This window comes from Anas platyrhynchos, chromosome 7 (genome assembly GCF_047663525.1).
Source record: "Anas platyrhynchos isolate ZD024472 breed Pekin duck chromosome 7, IASCAAS_PekinDuck_T2T, whole genome shotgun sequence".
Lineage (NCBI taxonomy): Eukaryota > Metazoa > Chordata > Aves > Anseriformes > Anatidae > Anas > Anas platyrhynchos.
Genome location: NC_092593.1, coordinates 14,744,171 through 14,763,713, shown reverse-complemented (window position 1 = coordinate 14,763,713; position 19,543 = coordinate 14,744,171). Strand labels below are relative to the sequence as shown.

The following is a 19,543-nucleotide window of genomic DNA, read 5'->3' as shown; positions in this document are numbered from 1 at the left end:
CCGGCCTATCCCCTGCCAGCCGGCGCGGGGATATGCAAATGAGCCCCCTCCTCCTTCGATCTGATTGGCGCGCGTCGGCCGCGACCACGCGGCGGAGAGGCGGAGGGGGGTGCCGCGGGGTCACAGCGGGCGGGGCCGCGCTCACGCCCCCTTCACCCCCCCCGCCGCAGGTGGGGCGACCCCGCGCGGCGCGTTGGGCGGGAACGCGGCTCCCCTCAGAGCGCCGCCGCCATGTTGGCGGCTCCCCACGGGGACCCCGCGGCTCCGCTCGGCGGCCCCCGGGCTCCGCGCCGCGGGCCGGCCCCCGCCGCCCATGGCCGCGGCGGATCCCCGGGTGTTGGCCGTAGCCGCCCGGGTCGCTGAGAGCAGGGAGCGGGACGTCCCGGCGCTGCTGCTGGCCTTGAAGGGTAACGGCGCTGCCGCCGCTGAGGGGTGGCAGCGGGGCGGGCCTCTCGCCGCCTCAGCGGGCTCGCGAGGCCCGTGCTGGAGGGGCCGGGAGCTCGGGCACGGCTCCCCCCGCCCGTCCTGCCCCTCGCCACGCAGCCGCCGCTCGTGGAAGTGGCCGGGACAAGTCAGGGCCTGTGCTAAATCGGGATGTAATTATAAGGGAGCCGTCCGTGCCGCGGCCGTTGTGGTTTTCTCCAGCCTAGGAAATTCGCACAGATGGGCTGTGTCCCAGATAACGCCTGTCTTACTGCCCAGCGTGTAAGGAGGCAATGGAAAGCCCAATGCAGCCACCCTTCCCGACTGTCACGGGGTCTAGCGAACAGGTTGTACCTGTAGGATAGAAAATAACCGATGGGATATTTTATGTTCTTGGCACTTTCAAAATTACTTCATATTTTGAAAAAGAAAAAATACCCAAATTGCACCTCGGAATCTAATGCTTCCCTTTGCCCCTCTCGTGCTTTCTTCCCACAGAAATTTTAAATACCCCTTCTTTGGGACGTAAGGAATCCGAAAAAGTTAAGCAGGACATATACTATTATGATCTGGCTCAGTACTGCGTGCTGGTCCTCAGACAAGACTTTTCTCGAGTGCGTGGAGGCTGGGCTACTGCTGCCCAGCTAGCAGAGATACTGAGGTAAAAAAAAAAATCACCAAGAAGTTTTCTTGTTTTCTTGCAGGCCTTTCATCTTGCTCTTTTTCTTTTGAAGCTGTAACGCGTTGGCTTCCATCCAGAACAAGGCTTGTTGTTCAGGAAAGGCCAGGGTTAAAGTGCAGGGAGCAGTCAAGAGCAGAGGGGTCAGGCATAGCCTAATTGGCCCTGTTTAATTCATTCTCATTGTGTTTCGTTGAGCTGGGTAAACTGCTTGGTGGGAACGGTTTTTGTGTTGGGTTTACCTTTTCTGTGGTCAGTACTCACACAGGTCTCAGTTTTTGCCAAGAAATTGCTGATTTTGAATTGCAGTTACTTTAAAAAAATCTATTTAGTTTTATTTCATCCTGCAAAAATCTGATTGACTCACAGCTTGGCTTGGCTCCATTTAAATATCTATTTTTAAGTATCTGTTTACATTTTCAACATAATAGAGGGCACAATTCGTACAGACCAGAGAGCTTGATGTAGTGATATTGTGAGAATGGCACAATGAAGTTTAATTCATAGCTAGTAAGTAAGACAACTGTAAACCCCCCCATCCCCAATGACCCAAACTCAATTTTTAATGTCAGGAAAAATAATACATTTTAAAATTTCCCCATGTTGTACTGGATTTTGGCTTAACTAGGAAGCAAAATTCTAAGGCATGAAGCAATTAGGCAACCATCTTTTATTTATGCCATATCTGCAATGTGAATTTTTAATGTGAGGAATTTCACCAAGAGATGCAAGATTTATCACCAGAATTGCATGAGACTTAAATAATCTCTTACTAGCTACTTCAGTTTGCAGAAAAAAAAACGGAAATTTATTTAGCTGTAAAAATGTCCTTTTGCAACTCGTTCAATCTCAGCTTTGTGCTTAGATTGTGCTGCCGCAGGGCTTAGGTAAGCAGAGCTTTACGTGCACGCATTCACACAAAGCTAACAAAGATTAGATAAGATGTCAGAAAGCAAAATTCATAAGAAGCTAGGAAAATACTTTTGTTGCACTTGTATCACAGTGGAGCACAAAACTGAAAATCTTTCCAGTTGTAAAACTTGCAGTTTCTTGTAAACAGCCTTCCAGAAATGACCAATGTGTCTGTGGTGAGTAAAACAAGAAAACTGAGATCTGAAAAACTGATTTCTAGCCCACATGTATTCCTCAGTTAGGGGGAAGTTGTAGACAGACTCACTCAGTTTTTTGTAGTGAGTAATATTTTTTTATGTGTTTTTGTTGCCTGATCTGGACTGCCTTCATCAGTTTTCCCTTATCACGTTTCTGTTTGCCTTTGCTTTTTTACCTTATGACCATCGGAGCCCTTCCCTAACATGTGGAACAAGCCTGAACAGATCCTATGAAGCTAAAGGCGAAAGTGCCTTGGATATGTTTTAAACTGAGACGTGCTCTAATAAGCAGTATTACACTTGCTGTCTCCAGCCTGCCAGTGATAACTCTTCCTTCTACCTTGGAGCTAGTCACAGCAGTTAACTGTTGTTCAGTGCTGAATTGTCCCATTGCAGTGAAGCATTCCTTCTCTATAGACATAACGTTCATTCAAAACTGTTCAAACAGGCCCTTGAGTATTCAGTTGTGTTTTGTTTTTGTTTTTTTTTTCATTTCAGTCATTGTTGTGTAGGACTAGAGGTGAAAGAAGATCCCGAGGAATTTTACACAAAATTTCTTCCTTCAGCCATAGACAACCTGCTGCTTTTGGGAAGACGCCTGCAAGCACGATTTATGCGAGCAGTCAAGGTATTTACATTTCATAGTTAAAAGAGCAGAGAATCTCTGTAAGCTTTCCAAGCTCATGTGCTGTATAAGCAGGATATTATTCTAGGGATGCTGTATTATGAACATTTATTTTGCAGAAATTACTTTTTCTTTATGCCTTGGAGCTTTGAAACTGAAATTTGTCATTGTGTAGCGTTCAGTCCATTACATGTGCCAAAAGTAGTTTGTTACCATAAGTTTTTTTAGAGAGTTTGTTACTACTTGTAAGAGTTTTTTAAAGGGGTTGGGAGATTGCAACTATGCGTGGGACAGAAGAAATAGAACAGCAAGGTAGAGAATACGATCCCAGATGTTTTTTCTTACAAAAGGCAGCATCCCAGTCATGGTAGTGTCTTTTAACTTTGCATATAATTAGTTCAGTCTTTGTAACCGCTTTGTTCTCACTGCTTTACTCAGCTTTAGGGAAAAAGAAAGTATGGTTTAGGAAGGCTTAAGACTTTAAGTCAGATATGTTGAAGTTTGTTTTGCAACAGAACTTCTTCAGTGGAATTGGCAAAAAAATCCAAAAATGCCTACTGCTTCTGAACCAGCATGTCAGGATCCCTAAAGGCAGGCTTTGTGATTTAGTGGATGTGAACACTTTATCGCATTACTCTCTATCTTTGCAAAGAAGGATTTTGCCCTGCTATTTTCCCTCATGCTTTTGAGACATTCCGAGTTCCGGAACAAGCCCCCCAAAATGGAAAAATAAATACCCAATTTCGTGGATTCTGATAGTTTCTCTTATTATGCCTGTTTCCTTTCGTATCTCATTTCCTGTCTCACTGACTTCTTGCACTTGCTCATAGTTTTCCTACAGAGTCTTGTTCAGGACACCACATACACAATCACTTCTCAGAAAGTATCAGCAGAGTGACGTATTTTCTGTTTGTTCAATACTTTGTAAGTGCATTTAGTGCTTAAGAAGCAAGCTTCCTGAATGACATCCCAGGAGACTTGAGTCTTATCTGCAATATGTAATTTCCCCCACACTTTCTTATTATGTCTCAGCCTACATGCTACTTGAGTCATGCTTGTGGGCAAAGATTACTTTTGAATGCAGATGCAGTCCATATTTTATAGCTAGTATTTTGGCTTTTAAAACTTGTGGTCTCAAAGGTGACTGGGCAGCCAGACTTGATGCTTGCTCACTGGAACTTGGGAAACCCCACTCTGCCAGTGGAGATTTGCAGTTTATTCTGCCCTCACTTGCTTTCTGTACAAGCTTTTGAAGTCAAGGGAAGTACTTAAATAGCTTTTAGAAACTGGTGCTCTGCCAAAACACACAACAGATAATATTGTGCCTTAACTTATTACTGTTATTTCATATCTCTCATTGTCAGTAAGTACCAAATACAGAGTTAAACCATGACTGATGGCTGGGACTTCCAGCATAGATCTAGGAATAGACTTCCCAGAGTTTCGCTGGTGGAGGCTCAACAACATGGGAGTTATCACACCAAGTGCCTTATAATAATGTTTATCAGCAGTGTAGTACTGTCAAAAGACACTTTGCTGTCCACACACCAAGATTTTAGATTTCCAGTGGGCTGTGGATCTTATCTGGAATACAGTCTCCAGACTCTGTATATGTGTGTGTGTATTCACATATCAAAATCTGGATTCTTCCTGGTCATTGTGTCCGGTCCAGTGTTAGCACAGCAAGCACGAATACATTCAGTTTAGTGTTTGCTGATGTTTCTCCAACTATGAGGTGCTTCTGAAACCTCACCATGACGGTTCATAGGAACCATTTCCATTTTAACAATATTCTTGTCCACTTCGTACCTGTGGTTTCTGTGTTTTAATCTTAAATAACGTATTTCCCATTTTGTGATTTGCATGCAAGTTGTTGTTTTTTTTTTTTGACTGGTTCCTATGGTTTGACCAACCTCATTTGGGAAGTTGATGGAGTTGGCCTCCAAATAGCTGAAGTATACAAACCGCCCACTGCATCAAGCTGGAGTCCTCAATGGGGATGCATATGTGTGCTTTTACCTACTTCTCTTGTGTTTAGGATGAAGAAAAACAAGATTTTTTACGCTGTTTCCGAACAGTAACCGATGCCATCTGCTGGCTGTTTGGTGGGCATATTCAACTGACAAAGCATGGTAAGGGCAAAAGTAAACTCATAAAACACCTGAGTATTTGTCTAGAGCATCTGCAGGTATCAAGAATCAGTCACAAGCCAACCTGCATCTAGTTTTCCAATTCAGAGTAGGTGTTAAAGCAATCTCTTAAAATATTCCATTCAGCAGAAACAGCAATATTTAAATTGGAAAAGATCCAGTAAAGGGAAATATTAAAGAGTTCCTTTTCTAGTCTTTTGGAGACAAACATTAAAAGTCTTCTGCAATTTCCATTTGTAATTATGTACCTTTAAAAGTTCGTTTGTTTATTTTTTCTGATAAAACACTGTTGCTCTTCTTACCTGTCAGTGGTTAATATATGCAGAAATTTGACCAACCTACATTGCAAGCCCTAATGGGTAGAACTGAAAAATGGATTTCTCGATTTGTTGTCATGCCAGAAATTTCGACAAGTATCTAACAAATTTCTGTAGCAGTTTTGACCAAAAGAAGCTTTCAGTTAAACCAACTTAACGTTGGCACATTGATTTTTAGTTAATAATAAAAAACAGAATTTGTTTTTAACAGAGAATTGTAACTTAAGGATCGTAAGATACGTAGCTAAAAACACAAATGGCTAGAAAAATTACTGAGTATGTAGTCACTGAGTATGTAGTCACTGGTATTCTGGAATAAAAAAATGGTGCTTCAAGTGGACGTGCATTAAATGAAACTGGTTTAACCAATTGTCAAGGTTGAAGTCCTTATCTTTTCTGGATATTGTTGCCCCAGTGATAATTCCGCTGCTGTAATAAGAAACTGGTGCTGGTGTAACAGAGAAGCTTTTAAAGTTTTTATTACATGGCAGTGCCAGTGCCTAAGGGATATCCAAAGGCAGAAAAACAGGACTCAACGTGTTTTTTGGATGTTGAAGCAGTTTACTTGTTCCAGTAAGCTTCCGTGTAAAAAATATAAAAGATGGCGTTTGTTACAGAAACAGTATTTGGTTTTATTTGCTATGGCTTATGTTTCATAATAAAGTTTATTTGTTTAATGGTATTTTTAAGTCTGTGGTTCTGATTGCGTGACTTCTTGTTTGTTTTTGTTTTTTTGCAGTGCTGCAAAATGATCACTTCCTGCAGCTGCTAGTAACAGACGATGTTGAAACAGCAGTTATAATGATGTCTGTTTTACACAGTATTTTGGGGGTCAATAGGTTAGTTGTTTTTATTATCACTGATTTTTCTGAAGTTTAAATATAAAACTCAATTCATTACTGCTTTGTAAAATAGAACATTTAATATACGAGGAGTATGGCGTTTGTGTTTTTTTTTCTAGTCTTTGCTGTAGAAATGGAAAAATTGGCTATTCTCTTTATCCTGTTGTTAAGCTGAGGGAATGGGAATCAGTTGAAACAGTAGGAATGCTTCTGCCACTGAGTCAGTAATACTTGTTTTTTCATTTTAACTGGAATAAATGTGGAAATACCAATTCATTGCAGGAAAAAAAAGCAGCATAGAACAAACATAACTATTCAATTCCTTTTCCTTCCACTGTGGCTCAGATTGCTGGTCCAGCTAGCTGGCCGTGTTGACTTGCTGAATCTTGACCTGACATCTGTAATAGGAAGTCACTGTTAAAAAGCTCAGTTTATAACTAATATTTCAATTCTATCCTCCTCTTTCTCTCTAGTTCTGTCTTGCTTCAGGTTGATGAAGAGACTCTTCACTCTGTTTTGGATGAGCTCGTTTATAAGCTTTCGTCTACCACCAACCCTGTCATAGGAAATGCTGCTACAAAGCTGCTGTTGTTGATAGCGAAATTTTGCAATCAGCTCCTGAATTTACTCACAACTCGCTATAAAGGTTTGTAAATATGCATGGAACCAACCACTTGGTCTGGCATTCACCTTAAAAATACAAAGGTGGAGGTTACCCAGTGCTCTCCTTGTTCATTAGCCATCTGATACTAGGGAAACTGCAGTGCTCTTTTATTTTCCTTCTCTGTTTGTTTTTATTGTAATTTAAGGTGCTGCTCCTCTTTCTGTTTCCTAGATTTATTTTCTTCTATGTATTGAGGACTGTGCATGTGGAAACTTGTCTCTTCTAGCTGTAGTTTGGCACCTTCAGCCTGATGGGTTTTACTACCTTCTACACGATGTTCTGTATCTTTTTTTTTTTTTTTTTTTTTTTTTTTTTCTGTGAATGCTGGATGACAAGAGACCCTCCTAGCAGGGTGTCTGTACTGCCCAGGTAAGAGCCGTTTATCAGATATCTGCTGGTGTGCCAAGCCTCGCTAGTCCAGTAGCATGGAAGTTTTACTTGTGCCAACTTCTGACCCTGGCTGTTACGGGTCTGCTTATCTGATAGCTGTGGTTCTGTCACCAAGGAGCTGGCTGTCTTTTGACGTCCAAGTGATTAGAACGAACTTTTTCCAAGATTTCATGAAATGAGTTTATTGTTTTGTATTGCTGCTTTTAGATGAGGAGAGTGAGCGTGCATGTAATTTAACTTACTCTATGTTCTTCATTATGTAATCTAGTATCCCATTCAATGTTTCTGTCTCTAGCCTAGCAGAGAGCTCCAGGAAACGCCTTTATCTTCTGTCGTGTCCATGGAGACTAGGGAAAAGGATTTGATGTTTGCCGAGTCTTTTATATCCTGGTTATTACTGATGGTCAAAACTACTTCTGTGCAGCCTCTGTTCTTTTGAGAAAAGGGTAATAACAAGTGGGTTTGCCAGACAAAAAGGCGCAGTTCTCCTTTTTACAGTTGTGTTAACTACTTGTTAGGCAGCACCAGCTAGATAGATTCCTGGATCAGATGAGTAGCTTTGGCACTTTTTTACCTACAGAATTGAGAGACGGCTTCCTTGCAGTGTGAAACGAGGTATGACATGCCTAAGGCTGGCAGCGTGTTGTGGATTCTTGTGAAGCTGCTGCGATGATCTGACCATCCCAGTTGTAGAATACTGGCTTGTCTAAAGAGGTGCAGGTCTCGGTCAAATAACTATGCTTTAGGGGTCATGCTACTTTATTTTGCTTGGAATTGACAAAGTGCCCCATTCGTTTAAAGGCTCTTGATCTTCTGTATATATTTCCTGTTTCCGCTAAGGAAAAAAAAAAAAGCTCTTTTTTCTTTTCCTTTTTGTTAGAGTCCTTATGTTAGCTTTCTCTGAGGCTTTGAAATCTTGTGGATGGTTTGAAGAACAGCAGCTACAAATAAAACATTCCAGCATTTCCACCAGCTGGCCATCTCGTTGAAGTAACTTGGCTTCACAGTGGTTCAGAGCTGTTGCTGGTATGAGGTGCCTCAGCGTAAGCATTCTGTCAGTAATGTCAAAGTGCTAGAATGAGAAAATACCCTAAATCTCCCAACTCCAAGCCCAGCACGGTCTTTACATCAGGATTGCAGGAGAGCCTGGTCTTTTTATCTGCATGGATCTTGGAGGCATGCTTGTCAGTGGCTGTGAAGGGAAGGGGCACATGGCTATGTAGCCTGTGCAGAAACCGGCAAATGGGTCGTGTCAGACCTACAGGACCTCTGTGAGGGAACTGCTTTGTGTAGTTAAGTGATTTTTCAGGGTTCAGGCAGGTTTAAGGCAGTGACTGACTCCGTTTGTAGTCTCAGCCATGTCTCTCCTCACATGTTTAACCATCATCGTTGTTCCAAAATGGTGCATGCCTGCTAGAACAGAGGTGCCACTTCTGTGGCTATGAAGGACTTTGTGGTCCATATGTGATCCTATAAACGCACACGATGTATTATTTCTTGGAGTTGCCCAGTATGTGAATATGCTTATAGACAGTGATTTGAAGATAGAACTTGTTTGAATCTGAAGTTCTTCAGGAGCCTTTCCAAATACATGTCTACTTCCCATCTTCCTTCCTTTCCCCTCCGACTCTCTGCAGAACTCTCAAGCTCTGGGATCTGTCTGATAGAGATCGAAAAAACAACTTGTTACTGTCCTGTGCACAGCACAGGGAGTGTGTCTGTTGTGAGGAGAGCACACGTGTGCTTTGTAACTATTGTGCACTGAAAAAGCCATTTGTGCGAGGGATTGGAAACTCATATACCCGCAGTGCGATTATGCTGTACAATTAAGACATAAAAGAATTCCGGTCATAAGTAAACAGGTTTTATTATAAAAATATGAAAGCAGTGCTCATAAAACCTGGCACTTGTGTACTGCTTGCCATCCTTTTAGGACCTCACAGTGACTTACGGCTAAGACATTGAAGGCACATGGATAATTTAACTGCCAGTTATGTAGACACAGTAGGTAGTGACTCTGAGATATAAAATGACAGTCGCTGTAGAATACTTTGCTGTGATGATTGGAGCACCGGTTTTTAATTGATAACATGTAAACCCAAAAATGAGAGATTGTGTTCATCTTCAATCTAGTCTTCCTTTACAGAAAGAATCAGATTTATTTTTTTTAATTTGAAAATTGTTAGTTTGAAATCCTCAAAAGAAAAATTTGCCTTAGCTTTATTGCATGCTTCTTCTCTCTTAGGATTGAAAGTGCTTTTAAGTAAACAGTGGATTGGCAAAGGATTTGACAGGGATCTCAGTCAACTTTTGGACTTGCTATACTTGGAACAATCCAGTGGAAAAAAGGAAATGCAGGTGCTGAATTTTAATGAGACTTTCCTATGTGAAATCCTAGTTATGTGTAATTTATATATGACTAGAAAGCATTTACTATATTGCTTTGTCTAAGCTTTTCAAAGCATGTGCTATTTTTTTCATGGTATCAATGGATTTTTAAAATTTCCTATATATTCTTTCATTTGTGTCTTTCATTTTTTAAGACCTCAGGAAATTGTCCAGTTATTAAGGTAAGGGATTGTCAGGACTGTGACTTGAGAGTTTGACTTTTTTTTTTTCCAGATTCACAAAGTGGTATGAATTCTTACAGAAGCATAGGGGGAAAGGTGATTTAGTTTTAATAACTATAAACCAAAACCAATTGTATCCGCTCATCTCACGTCAGTTATTACAAATTTAGGTTTCTGAAGTCTTGGGAATATTCAGATAGAATTAAAAGTCATGTAGTGGAAACATTAGGTAAGAACGTCTCCTGTGCTGTGTTCCCAATAAAAGAGTGGATGCATGTTTTAGGAACTTACCAAAATCTTACTTGCAGGTTTTTCAGAGACAGTACTTCAAAGGAAATCAGAGTTATGTTTGTAGAGACCTGCTTTCACCTTAAACACAGCAGGGTGTTTGCTTTGTGTGTTGCGTTGTTTTCCCCTGAAAAAATAACATTTAAGAATGTAATTTCTTTTCATGTTTGTTGTGACTGATGATCATAGTGCAAATGTAAAAATTTTCCTGCTATTAGTTCTCCATTTTTCTCTTTCTATCCTCAGTGTAGGTATTTTGATTAAATCAGCACCTGAAATATCAAGTGCTTCAGACACTTTTAAGTTCAAATTTCTAACACTAACTATTAAATTTTAACAAATTAACATTAACAAATATTTTATATTTGTCCTGTGAATGTATTTGTTTATCAAAAAGAGCATTGATCCAGATGATCAGATTAGCTCTCTTTGGGGCTCATACAAGACTTGTGATGATAATTGTCTGTAGGACCTTAACTGCCCTGCACCATTACAAATATTGTGCATTTCAGGGCATTGGAAAACTGTTCTTTGGCCAAACATTGAGGTTGATCCAAATAGGCAAGCCGTACTAGTGTGTTTTTATATGCAAAGGAAATACTGTATTAACTATTTTTATAAATTTCAGAGACTGCATCAAGCAGCTTGTATAATCCAGGCTGCATGGAGAGGATTTCAGACAAGAAAAAGGCTGAAGAAACTACCCCAAGCAGTGACCATTTTACAGAGGAGCTTCAGGTAAACAGCATTGCTTTGTAAAAAGCACTCAAGAGAATAGACTAAAAAGGTTCGGTTTGTTTTTTCTCAGGTCAGAATTCTTCTATTAGAGCTGGTGGGAATATTCTTTGTTACAGCCCTTGACCACTGCCTCTTGTCCTTTTTATGCTTGCCTCTAAGAATCCGGCTCTATGTTCTTTGTAACCCTTCCTGTAGTTAGTGAAAGACAAAAAATAGATTTCCCTTCATTTGTGCTTAAAAAAAAAAAAAAAAGCATCTCCACCTGTCCTTGTATACCAAATGCTACATACCCCTAACTGTCCCATCTGGACAGTCCCTGTCCCTCCAGTTTGTCATTATCTGTCTTCTGCTGGGTGGCCCAGTAAAGTATAGGCAGTATTCCGGTTGTGCCCTCCAGAGTACTGAGTAAAGTGAAATAATTTTCTTTGACTTGCTGCCTCTGCTTTTGCTAGTGCAGCTCTCAATGCAGCTAGCTTTTGTTACTGCAAGGGCACACTACTGGCTCGTCTTCAACTTGCCATCTACCAGGACCCCAGGTTCTTTTCATGGGAGCTGCTGTCCAGGTAGTCAGTGCCCATCCTGTGTGATTCATGAGGCTGTTATGTCCCAAGTGTAGGACTTTCCACATGAGCTTCATGTGGCTTCTGTTGACCCATTTTCTATGTTCGTGGTGTTTCCTTTGAGCGTCAGCCCTGCCCTGCAGTGTGTGGAGGACTGATGACAGCCTTGCTATAAAGTCAAGGTAAATGACACCCAGTGCTCTCCCCTCATCCACAGAGCCACTCAACTCATCACAGGAGGCCATTGGGTTGGTCAAACATGATTTGCCTGTGATAAACCTGTGCTGGCTGTTCCTGTTTCCTTCCTGTCCTTCTTGTTCCTGGGGAGAGCTTCCCTGCAGATCTGTTCCTGTATCCCAGAGAATGTTTGGGTTGGCCAAGAAGTCCTCCATCTTGAAGATGCCTTTTGCCAGTCAGCTGTATTTTCTGAAACATGAAAATAATGTAATGTCAATATGAACTATTTCACTGCAGATGATTTAGCAAAAACATCCAAACAATGTGCTTTTCCAGCAGTACCAAGCTGCCACTTCTGGTGCCAAAAGCTCCAACTGTCCCTTTCCCAGCTGCCAAACATTTTCTCCATGAGAAAACCTCATACTTCTGTGATGTTTTTGTGTGTTTTCTTTGTAAAAAATTATGGCGTGTGGAACAGTGCAGCACTGGGTTGCAATAAATAGCCCTAGAAGATGATGCACTGGTGGCAGAACAGTTAACTGGTCACGGTTAACTTACAAAATTCCATCATAAATTAAATGTGGCACTGTCCTGGAGTTTAATGTCATGCCAGAGTGCTGGAGAAACCATGGACTAAAGTGCTTGCTCAGTATGCCACTTGTAAGGCCTTGTTCTCAATTAATATTTGAGATCTTTGACTCTCAGAAGTGGGGTCGATTCAGTGACCTAGAAATAGTATCTTCTGACTTTGGAGTAGCACAGAAGAATGAAGCTACATAAAAAATGCACGTTACTTGAAGTATGATTTCAGCATGATTAGGCAAACTCTTTTCGGAAGTCTAGTGTGAATTTTAACATAGAGTAAGGGATCTAAATCAAGACAGACCCCACAGCAGGTTTAATTCAATCTTTTTTATTGTACATGGTAAGCACTACCTTGTCAAGACTAGATCTTACAAATCAGATAGTGAAATCACTTTGTGTTATCACCAAGGTGTTAGAAAGCAGACGGTTGTGGTTTGTCTAGACTGGTATTAAGAAGGTACTGGACGCTCTGGGGTGTAATCTTTAAGTTCAGGAGGATTTGCAGGGGATGCAGTATATCCACCAAGGACCACTAGCCACTTCAGCTTCTGTGCTGTATACTAAGAATGCCATCCTTGTGACTGCTTTCTGCTGCACCATACATATACTTTGAACCAATATTTCTGCCCCCATCAGGCACTTTGCAAGCCTGCAAGCCAAAATCACAGCCCAGAAAAATTGCATGACGGGATAAGGCGTGACATGCAACGCAGAAGGGAGAGGGTGGTAAGGCTACCAGCAGTCAACCAGCTGCTTAACATTCTTATGTCATGTTCTCACTATGGCAAGCATTAGTGCATGCCTCTTAAATAAGTAGTTCTTGAATCATTTAAATGGGCTCTCAAATGTGTTTAAGATTGAGAAGAATGGAAATATATTAATATTTTTACAGTCATGTGTTCGTGGCCCAGTCAGTCCCATTGTACTGAGTACAATATAGTAACTGTACAGCTCCAGTGTTGTTTTTTTTTTTTTTCTTTCTAGGTCAAAGCTGCAGGTAGCATTAAGATGAAAAATAAAAATGGTGTTTGGAGTGGTGTGAGCATGACTTTAGAAAACCTTCCAAGAGGCCTTTGGAATTTTTAACAGTCAGTGTTTGGTTATATCCTAAAACAAATCCACGTATAAGTACGTTTAAATACTGCTGAGGCTGAAGCTCCAAACTTGGCTCACCTGCAGCTGCAGTAGAAGATTTTAAACTCTACAAGTTAGATACCTCCGAAATGCTGTGGTTTCAGAAATGTCTCCTCAGTGAATATTAAAGCTTGCAGTCTCCTTGAAGTTAGTTTGCTTTTATGTAACTAATTGTAGAGCTGTTAAAATGGCAATAATTGGTATTAATCATGCCTCATAAATCAAACCATTGCACGTATGTGTATATATATATTTATATATATATGCACTTATACACGTAGATGATCAGAGGGAGGTTAATCTGTGCTATGAACTGCAGAAGGAAGCTTGAGTCTTAGTCTCTGTGTTTTACTTCTGTTCAGAGGCATTTCCCTGTCAGTGTGGTCTTGTGGAAACAAATTATTTATTATTGTTATTTATTTATTATTGAGAGAAGCAGGGAATGAAGAAGAATGTGTATTTTACAGACTACATGGGAAATAAAAATTTAAATACCTGACAAGCATTGTTGGTAGCGTCACAGGTGCACATCTGAGAAGTTCATAAAACATGCTTGTTGATTCCTGCCTAGAGGAGCTGAGAAATTTGTAAGGAAACGTATTAACAGTTTTATCAAGAAAATGGCATCAAAAGTCCTGTTTGGTCCTGTGGCATTGTTCAGCTTAGAAGCATAGTATTGCCTTCGAGGATTAAAAATGCAGAGGTTTGCAATTGTAGTTTACAGAAATGCGTGGGCTGAAGACCTTGAGACCATTCTGATGTAGTCACGTGTATCGCGATCTGTCTCTGTAGGTCAATGTGTGGGCACCCTTCAAGTCTGCATTACTGTCATAAAAGGATTATGGTCTCTTTAGATCATGGTGGAGGCTGTTTATCAGTTTGGGCCAGACCTTTAGATCCAGAGCATTTCTTTTACAAAACCGCCTCCATCCTGTTTTCCACCACCCAGTTACAGAGACTAAGGAGAAACTGTAGTTCATGGAAAAATAAGTATTATGGAAAGCAGGTGCCATGCATGCTGATGGGTGCACTGGAAAAGATGCATGCTGGAGCAGATGCTTAATGTTGCTTTACTTCTTCCCCAGATGATGGAAACAAAGCAGTTGTTTTCTAGTTCATGTTAGCTGTGGATGTCCCACCTGAAGCATTGCTCTTTCAGCGTCTTTAGAACTGTATCCTAAGTAAAAATACATCTTTTGATTTGACAACAAATTGGGTGTCTGGCTCAGAATTTTCCTGCTTATAGGTAGTGCGATAATTTTTTAGCTTGCAGGTAAGGTAACAACTCATTGCTTGGGTTGATCATGCAACCAGCAGCTGGCATGGCAGCTGCGAGACCATTCAACGTAAAGAGAAAGAGGGATTTTTAAGAAATGTACAACTTAAGGTAATCATTAATGTTTTTGTGTATTGCAGAGCTAAACGAGAACAGGAGCGGCAGCATTTAGAAAAACAGAAGGAAGATGAGGCCCTAAAGCTGCAAATGCAACTACAGAGACAGAGGGCCATGAGACTCTTCCATGAAAGACAGCTGGCCTTACTGGAAATAATCCATGCGAGTATGATTTCTATTAAAGTATATCAAAAGATTAAACTGTCTGGGTCTCCTTAAGAACATTTTCCCCAAATGTATTTCCTAATCTTGCATGTCTGTTTGCACTGTAGTCTTCTTCTCCTGACCTGATTATCTGACAGAGAAGGTGTTAATTCCTCAGGGGCTCAGTAACTACTGATTGACATCTGCTGCCTTCAAAATGGTACAGGAGAAAAGGAGACCCTGTATATAAAAGGCTCCATTGCAGCTACAAGTCCTCTCTGAGTAGTCTACAGCTACTGGGCCTTTGATGAGGAGGGATTTTTAACTGATAAAAAAGCTGGTGTTTTGAAATCAAGTTTAAGGATTAAAAATGTAGATTACTGAAAGGTCACAACCCATGACCTTATAACGGGGTCTTTCTCACATTTGTAGGTCAGGTAAATAAGCACCTGCAGGAAATGGAGGTAAAATCAGCATTAACTATTCAGAGATTCTGGAGAGGGTATAGAGCAAGAAGAAGTTTTCATCAGCATAGACAGTCTCTTAAGGAGTATAAAGCAGCCGTCATCATTCAGAGAGCAGTAAGTATATAAACTTGGTTCTAACATTAGATAGGATAGCACTTATAGTGATGCCTCAAAAATATCCATTTATTTACTTTTCTTAATGTTGATTTAGCTGTAATGTATTCAAAAATAAGTCAGAGGGTGATATTCTATAGCCACAAATTACTTAGAGGGGTTGAATCCTGCCTAAGATAAAAAGTCTGCTACAACCTTGTAACTAAAATGCAAGAGCTGCCACTTTGAAACCAAAGGTTGGGATTTCAGCATGCCACAGGTAAGTCAGTAATGTATTATGAGCATTTTAACATTATTTAGTATCCATCCTGACCATTGTATGTTGCCTTCTCGGTATCATAGCTAAAGTTACGCTTTAACAGGTACAGTGCTAAGACATTTTTTTCCACTGACTGATTATAAAGTGAGACAAACTTCTTGTCTGTGATTCCTGTATTTTTATATGTTCTTTACAAAGGCTTGCAAATTCTTGGAAAAACAAAGAAGTAAAAGACCTCTGTCTCCTTGGAAAGATCCCAAAGGACTGACTGATGAGCAGAGACTGGCTTTACAGCAGAAGGTGGATGACTACATCAAATTGCATCCGGTCTGTTTCTTAGTCATTTCATAATTTCCATTAATGATGCAATGCAAAATACTGTTGGGATGAAGTATATTCAACTTCATAAATTCTGATCAAGATAATCCTTGTGAGGCATGCATATATTAACCCTGCTTGTTTGAGAGCAAGGTACTAGGATATTGGGGACTTGAACTGCTAATCAAATAAAAAGGGTTAAAAAAAACTGTAACTGGAAAGTCGCATATACGTGATGATGGATAGCTTTGGAGAGAACTTCAGAGGAAGCAAAATGATTAAGTTAATAATTAACAGCATTTGCATTCCTTTGGACACTAATCTGTCCCCAAAAGATTTAAAATAACCAGCTCTTGATGGTAACAAACTGTTATTTTCTTCCAGGCTTCCCAAATGTCAGAAGAAATGAGTAAAGAATTACATATGCAAGCCCAGGAAAAGCTGGCACAGTTCATGTTGAGGAGCAAATTGGATCAGAGAGCAGCGCAGCGGAGAGAGACGTTACTGGCTCAGGTCAACACTGATGTGGAGCTGCTAATGAGTACGTGACTGCTCTGGTCATAGTTGCAATTACCATTTAGATTAAGCTAATTTAAAGAGAAAACTGAAGGGAACAGCGGTAGAGTCTTATTTCAGAACTGAAATAATCTTTCTTCCTTTGCCATATGATTTATCTTGAGATTTTTCAGGCTTTGCTAGAAATCATACAGGTATTCCTGTAGGTTAAGTATTATATACCTGCTTTGCAGGGAGCATCTTAATTTAGTGCAGATGTTTTGTTTCTTATACGTTCACAAGAAAAGCAATGGCCTTGTAAAAGGCATTACAGTTTCTAAAGGGATCTTACACAACCTCTTCCTCTACATTTTTGTTTTATTCTGTTTCCGTTTTCCCCAGATGAAGAGGGAAATCTTTGAGCTATGAATTTTGAGTCAGGTTTTCATTTTGACTCGCTTGGCTTTATTTGAAATAGAATTCAGTGTGGTACTAGCTAAATTCCAGACAAATAGTTTGGAGTGAAAGAGGGAGAATAGCAAACTGCAGCCACCAGAGAGCACCCAAGCAGGACAAAATTCAGCAAGTTACTGAATTCCATGACTTAGCCTGTCACATGGTGTGTCACTGCAGCTCATTGCTCCCTGAATGGGCAAATCAGCAGCACACTCCCACGTTTTGCCGGGGCCCCCAGGCAGGGAATACGCAGTGCTGCTGCTGCGCCAGAGCTGTGGAAACGCTACACTGATGTCACCCTGCACCAGGAGCGCTGATCCAGCAGTAGCAGCCAGGAGCTCCTCTTTCTCCTAGGTCACAGTTTCACAAGAAGTCGACTTCATGCACAGCACTACTGCCCTGAATGAAGTAGTCCTGCTTGCCACCCTTACTTTCCCTCCCCTTGTTCTGTATTTATTTTTTTAAGGTTAGTCTTAGTTTGGATTGCTTCTCCAATCTTGGTTTATCACAGAGCCATAAAATTGTAGCCCCAGCAAGGGGAAAGGAGTGCTTTAGGATAGTAGCAGGAGAGTAGCAATCCTTCTTTTTTGTTTAAAATACTTGTAAATCTGCAGCATAAGAAACAAAACAGAAAACTTTTCTCCTTGTTCCTACAGATGCTCCACGGTTAGCAGAGACCACAGAGAAAGATCTTGCTGTCTTTATGAGTCGGTCGGTCCCTGTAGCTACCAAGGCCAAACAATCCCACAACGCTATGCTGAAGTATGCTCGCTGGCCGTGGTGGAAGAAGCTCGGAGATGAGTTTGTGGAGGATGATGTCATTCCTGATGATGCCCTGAATGCAGAACTTGGAAGTCTGTTTATTGGTGGAAGGAAATCCTATTAGCTATTGGTGGGAGCTAATCCATTTACAGGCAGAAGTATCTGTTACTCATCCAGACGTGTACCTTGCACTGTGTGTTCACTTGCTTGTGTTTTTAAGGAAGGAAAATACTTGAATTTGAAGACACTGAAAGAGACCAAGGCCATATTTTAGTGCATTTTTCTAACGTTACTGAGAATCTTTTCCAGTGAATTTGCAATAAAATCCTATTGATTGTGCTATTACAAAGAGGATTTAAATACTGTAGTTGTAAATCAGGATATTTTATAACTTACATTGCTTTGAAAGTAAGCGTATAGCTTTTGACTTTCCACTTATTATTTTGAATCAGTCCATTGTGAAAGCCTGGGCTTTTATAGCAAAACATTTTATCAGGTGATGTGCTTCAAGATAAAGATGGGTTTGGAACAAACCAAGACGTCAGTAAGAAGCCAAGCAAGCACTTAGGCAGGCTGGGTGCTTCCGGCAGGGTGGAACAGCTAACTCCAGTCAGCATAAGCAAAGCTTTGTCTGAGGAACCTCCACCTCTTGCTTGGAACAAGTGAAAAAGCAGGGGGATGAAAAAAAAAAAAAAACACAAACAGATTTTCTTAGATAACTGCATGTTTTTTAAGGAAAATGCGTATGACTTCCACAGCCAGTATGCTGCCTTGTAACGTGGCTGCAGCCCAGACAGTTGCACAGGCTCCTAGCCTCAGCACGGCCATTGGCACCATCAGCTTCATCTCAAACCATGAAGACAGTGTTAAATCCAGAAGGGACTCCAGCACAGTCACTATGACCTGGTCCACAGTAAAAAACCTCCAGCCAGAGGCTGCTGCTTATCGATCTGCGTAGAAAGGAAGGAGAACACATGGCTGCGGTAGTGCCTGCGCTATTAATAGAGGTATTTATTAGGTGAGAGACACAGGGAGTCTTAAGAGTTAGATGTAACAAACTGCAGAGGAAGAAAAGCACAGTGATGTCTGCCGGTTGTATGTGGGCAGCAGTACTGCTTCAGCATGTTTGATTTCCATCTTCTCTAGAAGATTTTGAGTTTTAATTTTAGTGGTGAATGGAAAACAAATAAATAGAAATATTGGGCAGAAGCCCAAGGCCATTCAGATGCAGCCGATACATTAGAATTAATTACTGGGCAGCTGCCAAGAGGGAGAGCTGTGCTCTGGGTTAAATTTTCTAACAGGCTGCGAGTTGGAAGGCACTGACTTGGCTCTGAGCTCCTTTCTTGGAGAGTTAACTGGTGGAAAAATCCATTATTTACCAGCGCACTTGCATGTGGCTGTTGAATTACGTGTTCTGCACAGCCCTGCTGTTAGTCTCAGACCATGCCTATCATAAACCAGCTGCCCTACGAGTACCGGGGTGGAGGGGCTGGGGGAGTACCAGGGGATAAAGGCTTCCCCCAGCAGCTGCCAAGCTCTAGTGCTGGAAAACGCCCAGCTTCTCCGGGTGAGCTGCAGCAGGCCAGCTGTTCCCTGCAAGTCCACCAGGCCTCTGTGCTGTCATTGTCCCCTCTGCTGTGCAGCCACTGACCCAAGCTATTTTGGGACAGCAGCGTCTGCTGTTATGTTTATTCCTACTCACCCTCATTAGAACAGCTCTTCAGCACGGGGTGACGTTCACAAAGGTGCTTTGCTTAATGTATTTTATGTAAAGGGATGAGGCCCCCTGGCCAGTGTTAAATACCGAGTGAATTATAGAGCACCTCACCAAAAAGCCACTTATTGTAATGTTAATGGCCTCTGCCACTCACTGCCATTGGA

At 41.2% G+C, this 19,543-nt stretch overlaps 2 protein-coding genes across 4 annotated transcripts in view; both read left to right on the top strand.

Annotated features, from left to right (window-relative positions):
* The first annotated feature begins 199 nt into the window (after positions 1 to 199).
* On the top strand, positions 200 to 18,010 carry IQCB1 (IQ motif containing B1). Its single transcript, XM_027462250.3, has 13 exons — positions 200 to 407; positions 922 to 1,084; positions 2,710 to 2,839; positions 4,875 to 4,968; positions 6,043 to 6,142; positions 6,619 to 6,791; positions 9,445 to 9,557; positions 10,686 to 10,795; positions 14,668 to 14,810; positions 15,221 to 15,369; positions 15,827 to 15,955; positions 16,331 to 16,487; positions 17,554 to 18,010. Exons 1-13 carry the CDS (start codon positions 314 to 316, stop codon positions 17,781 to 17,783), a joined length of 1,785 nt encoding a protein of 594 aa, XP_027318051.1. The 5' UTR covers positions 200 to 313; the 3' UTR covers positions 17,784 to 18,010.
* Positions 18,011 to 18,154: 144 nt separating this feature from the next.
* Positions 18,155 to 19,543, top strand: part of LOC101792439 (uncharacterized) — a 42,442-nt gene continuing 41,053 nt past the window's right edge. For 2 of the 3 annotated variants that reach the window (XM_072040770.1, XM_038181778.2), the window contains exon 1: positions 18,155 to 18,677. The gene's annotated coding sequence lies outside the window, so the exon portion shown is untranslated. The remainder of the gene's footprint in view (positions 18,678 to 19,543) is intronic. The other variant, XM_038181779.2, reaches the window with a different exon arrangement.

Excerpts from the sequence above, each read along its gene's own strand:
- IQCB1 (XM_027462250.3), top strand. The coding sequence starts at position 314 with ATGGCCGCGGCGGATCCCCGGGTGTTGGCCGTAGCCGCCCGGGTCGCT. Across the intron at positions 10,796-14,667 it reads ATTTTACAGAGGAGCTTCAG|AGCTAAACGAGAACAGGAGC; the intron begins GTAAACAGCATT and ends TGTGTATTGCAG. Across the intron at positions 14,811-15,220 it reads ACTGGAAATAATCCATGCGA|GTCAGGTAAATAAGCACCTG; the intron begins GTATGATTTCTA and ends TCACATTTGTAG.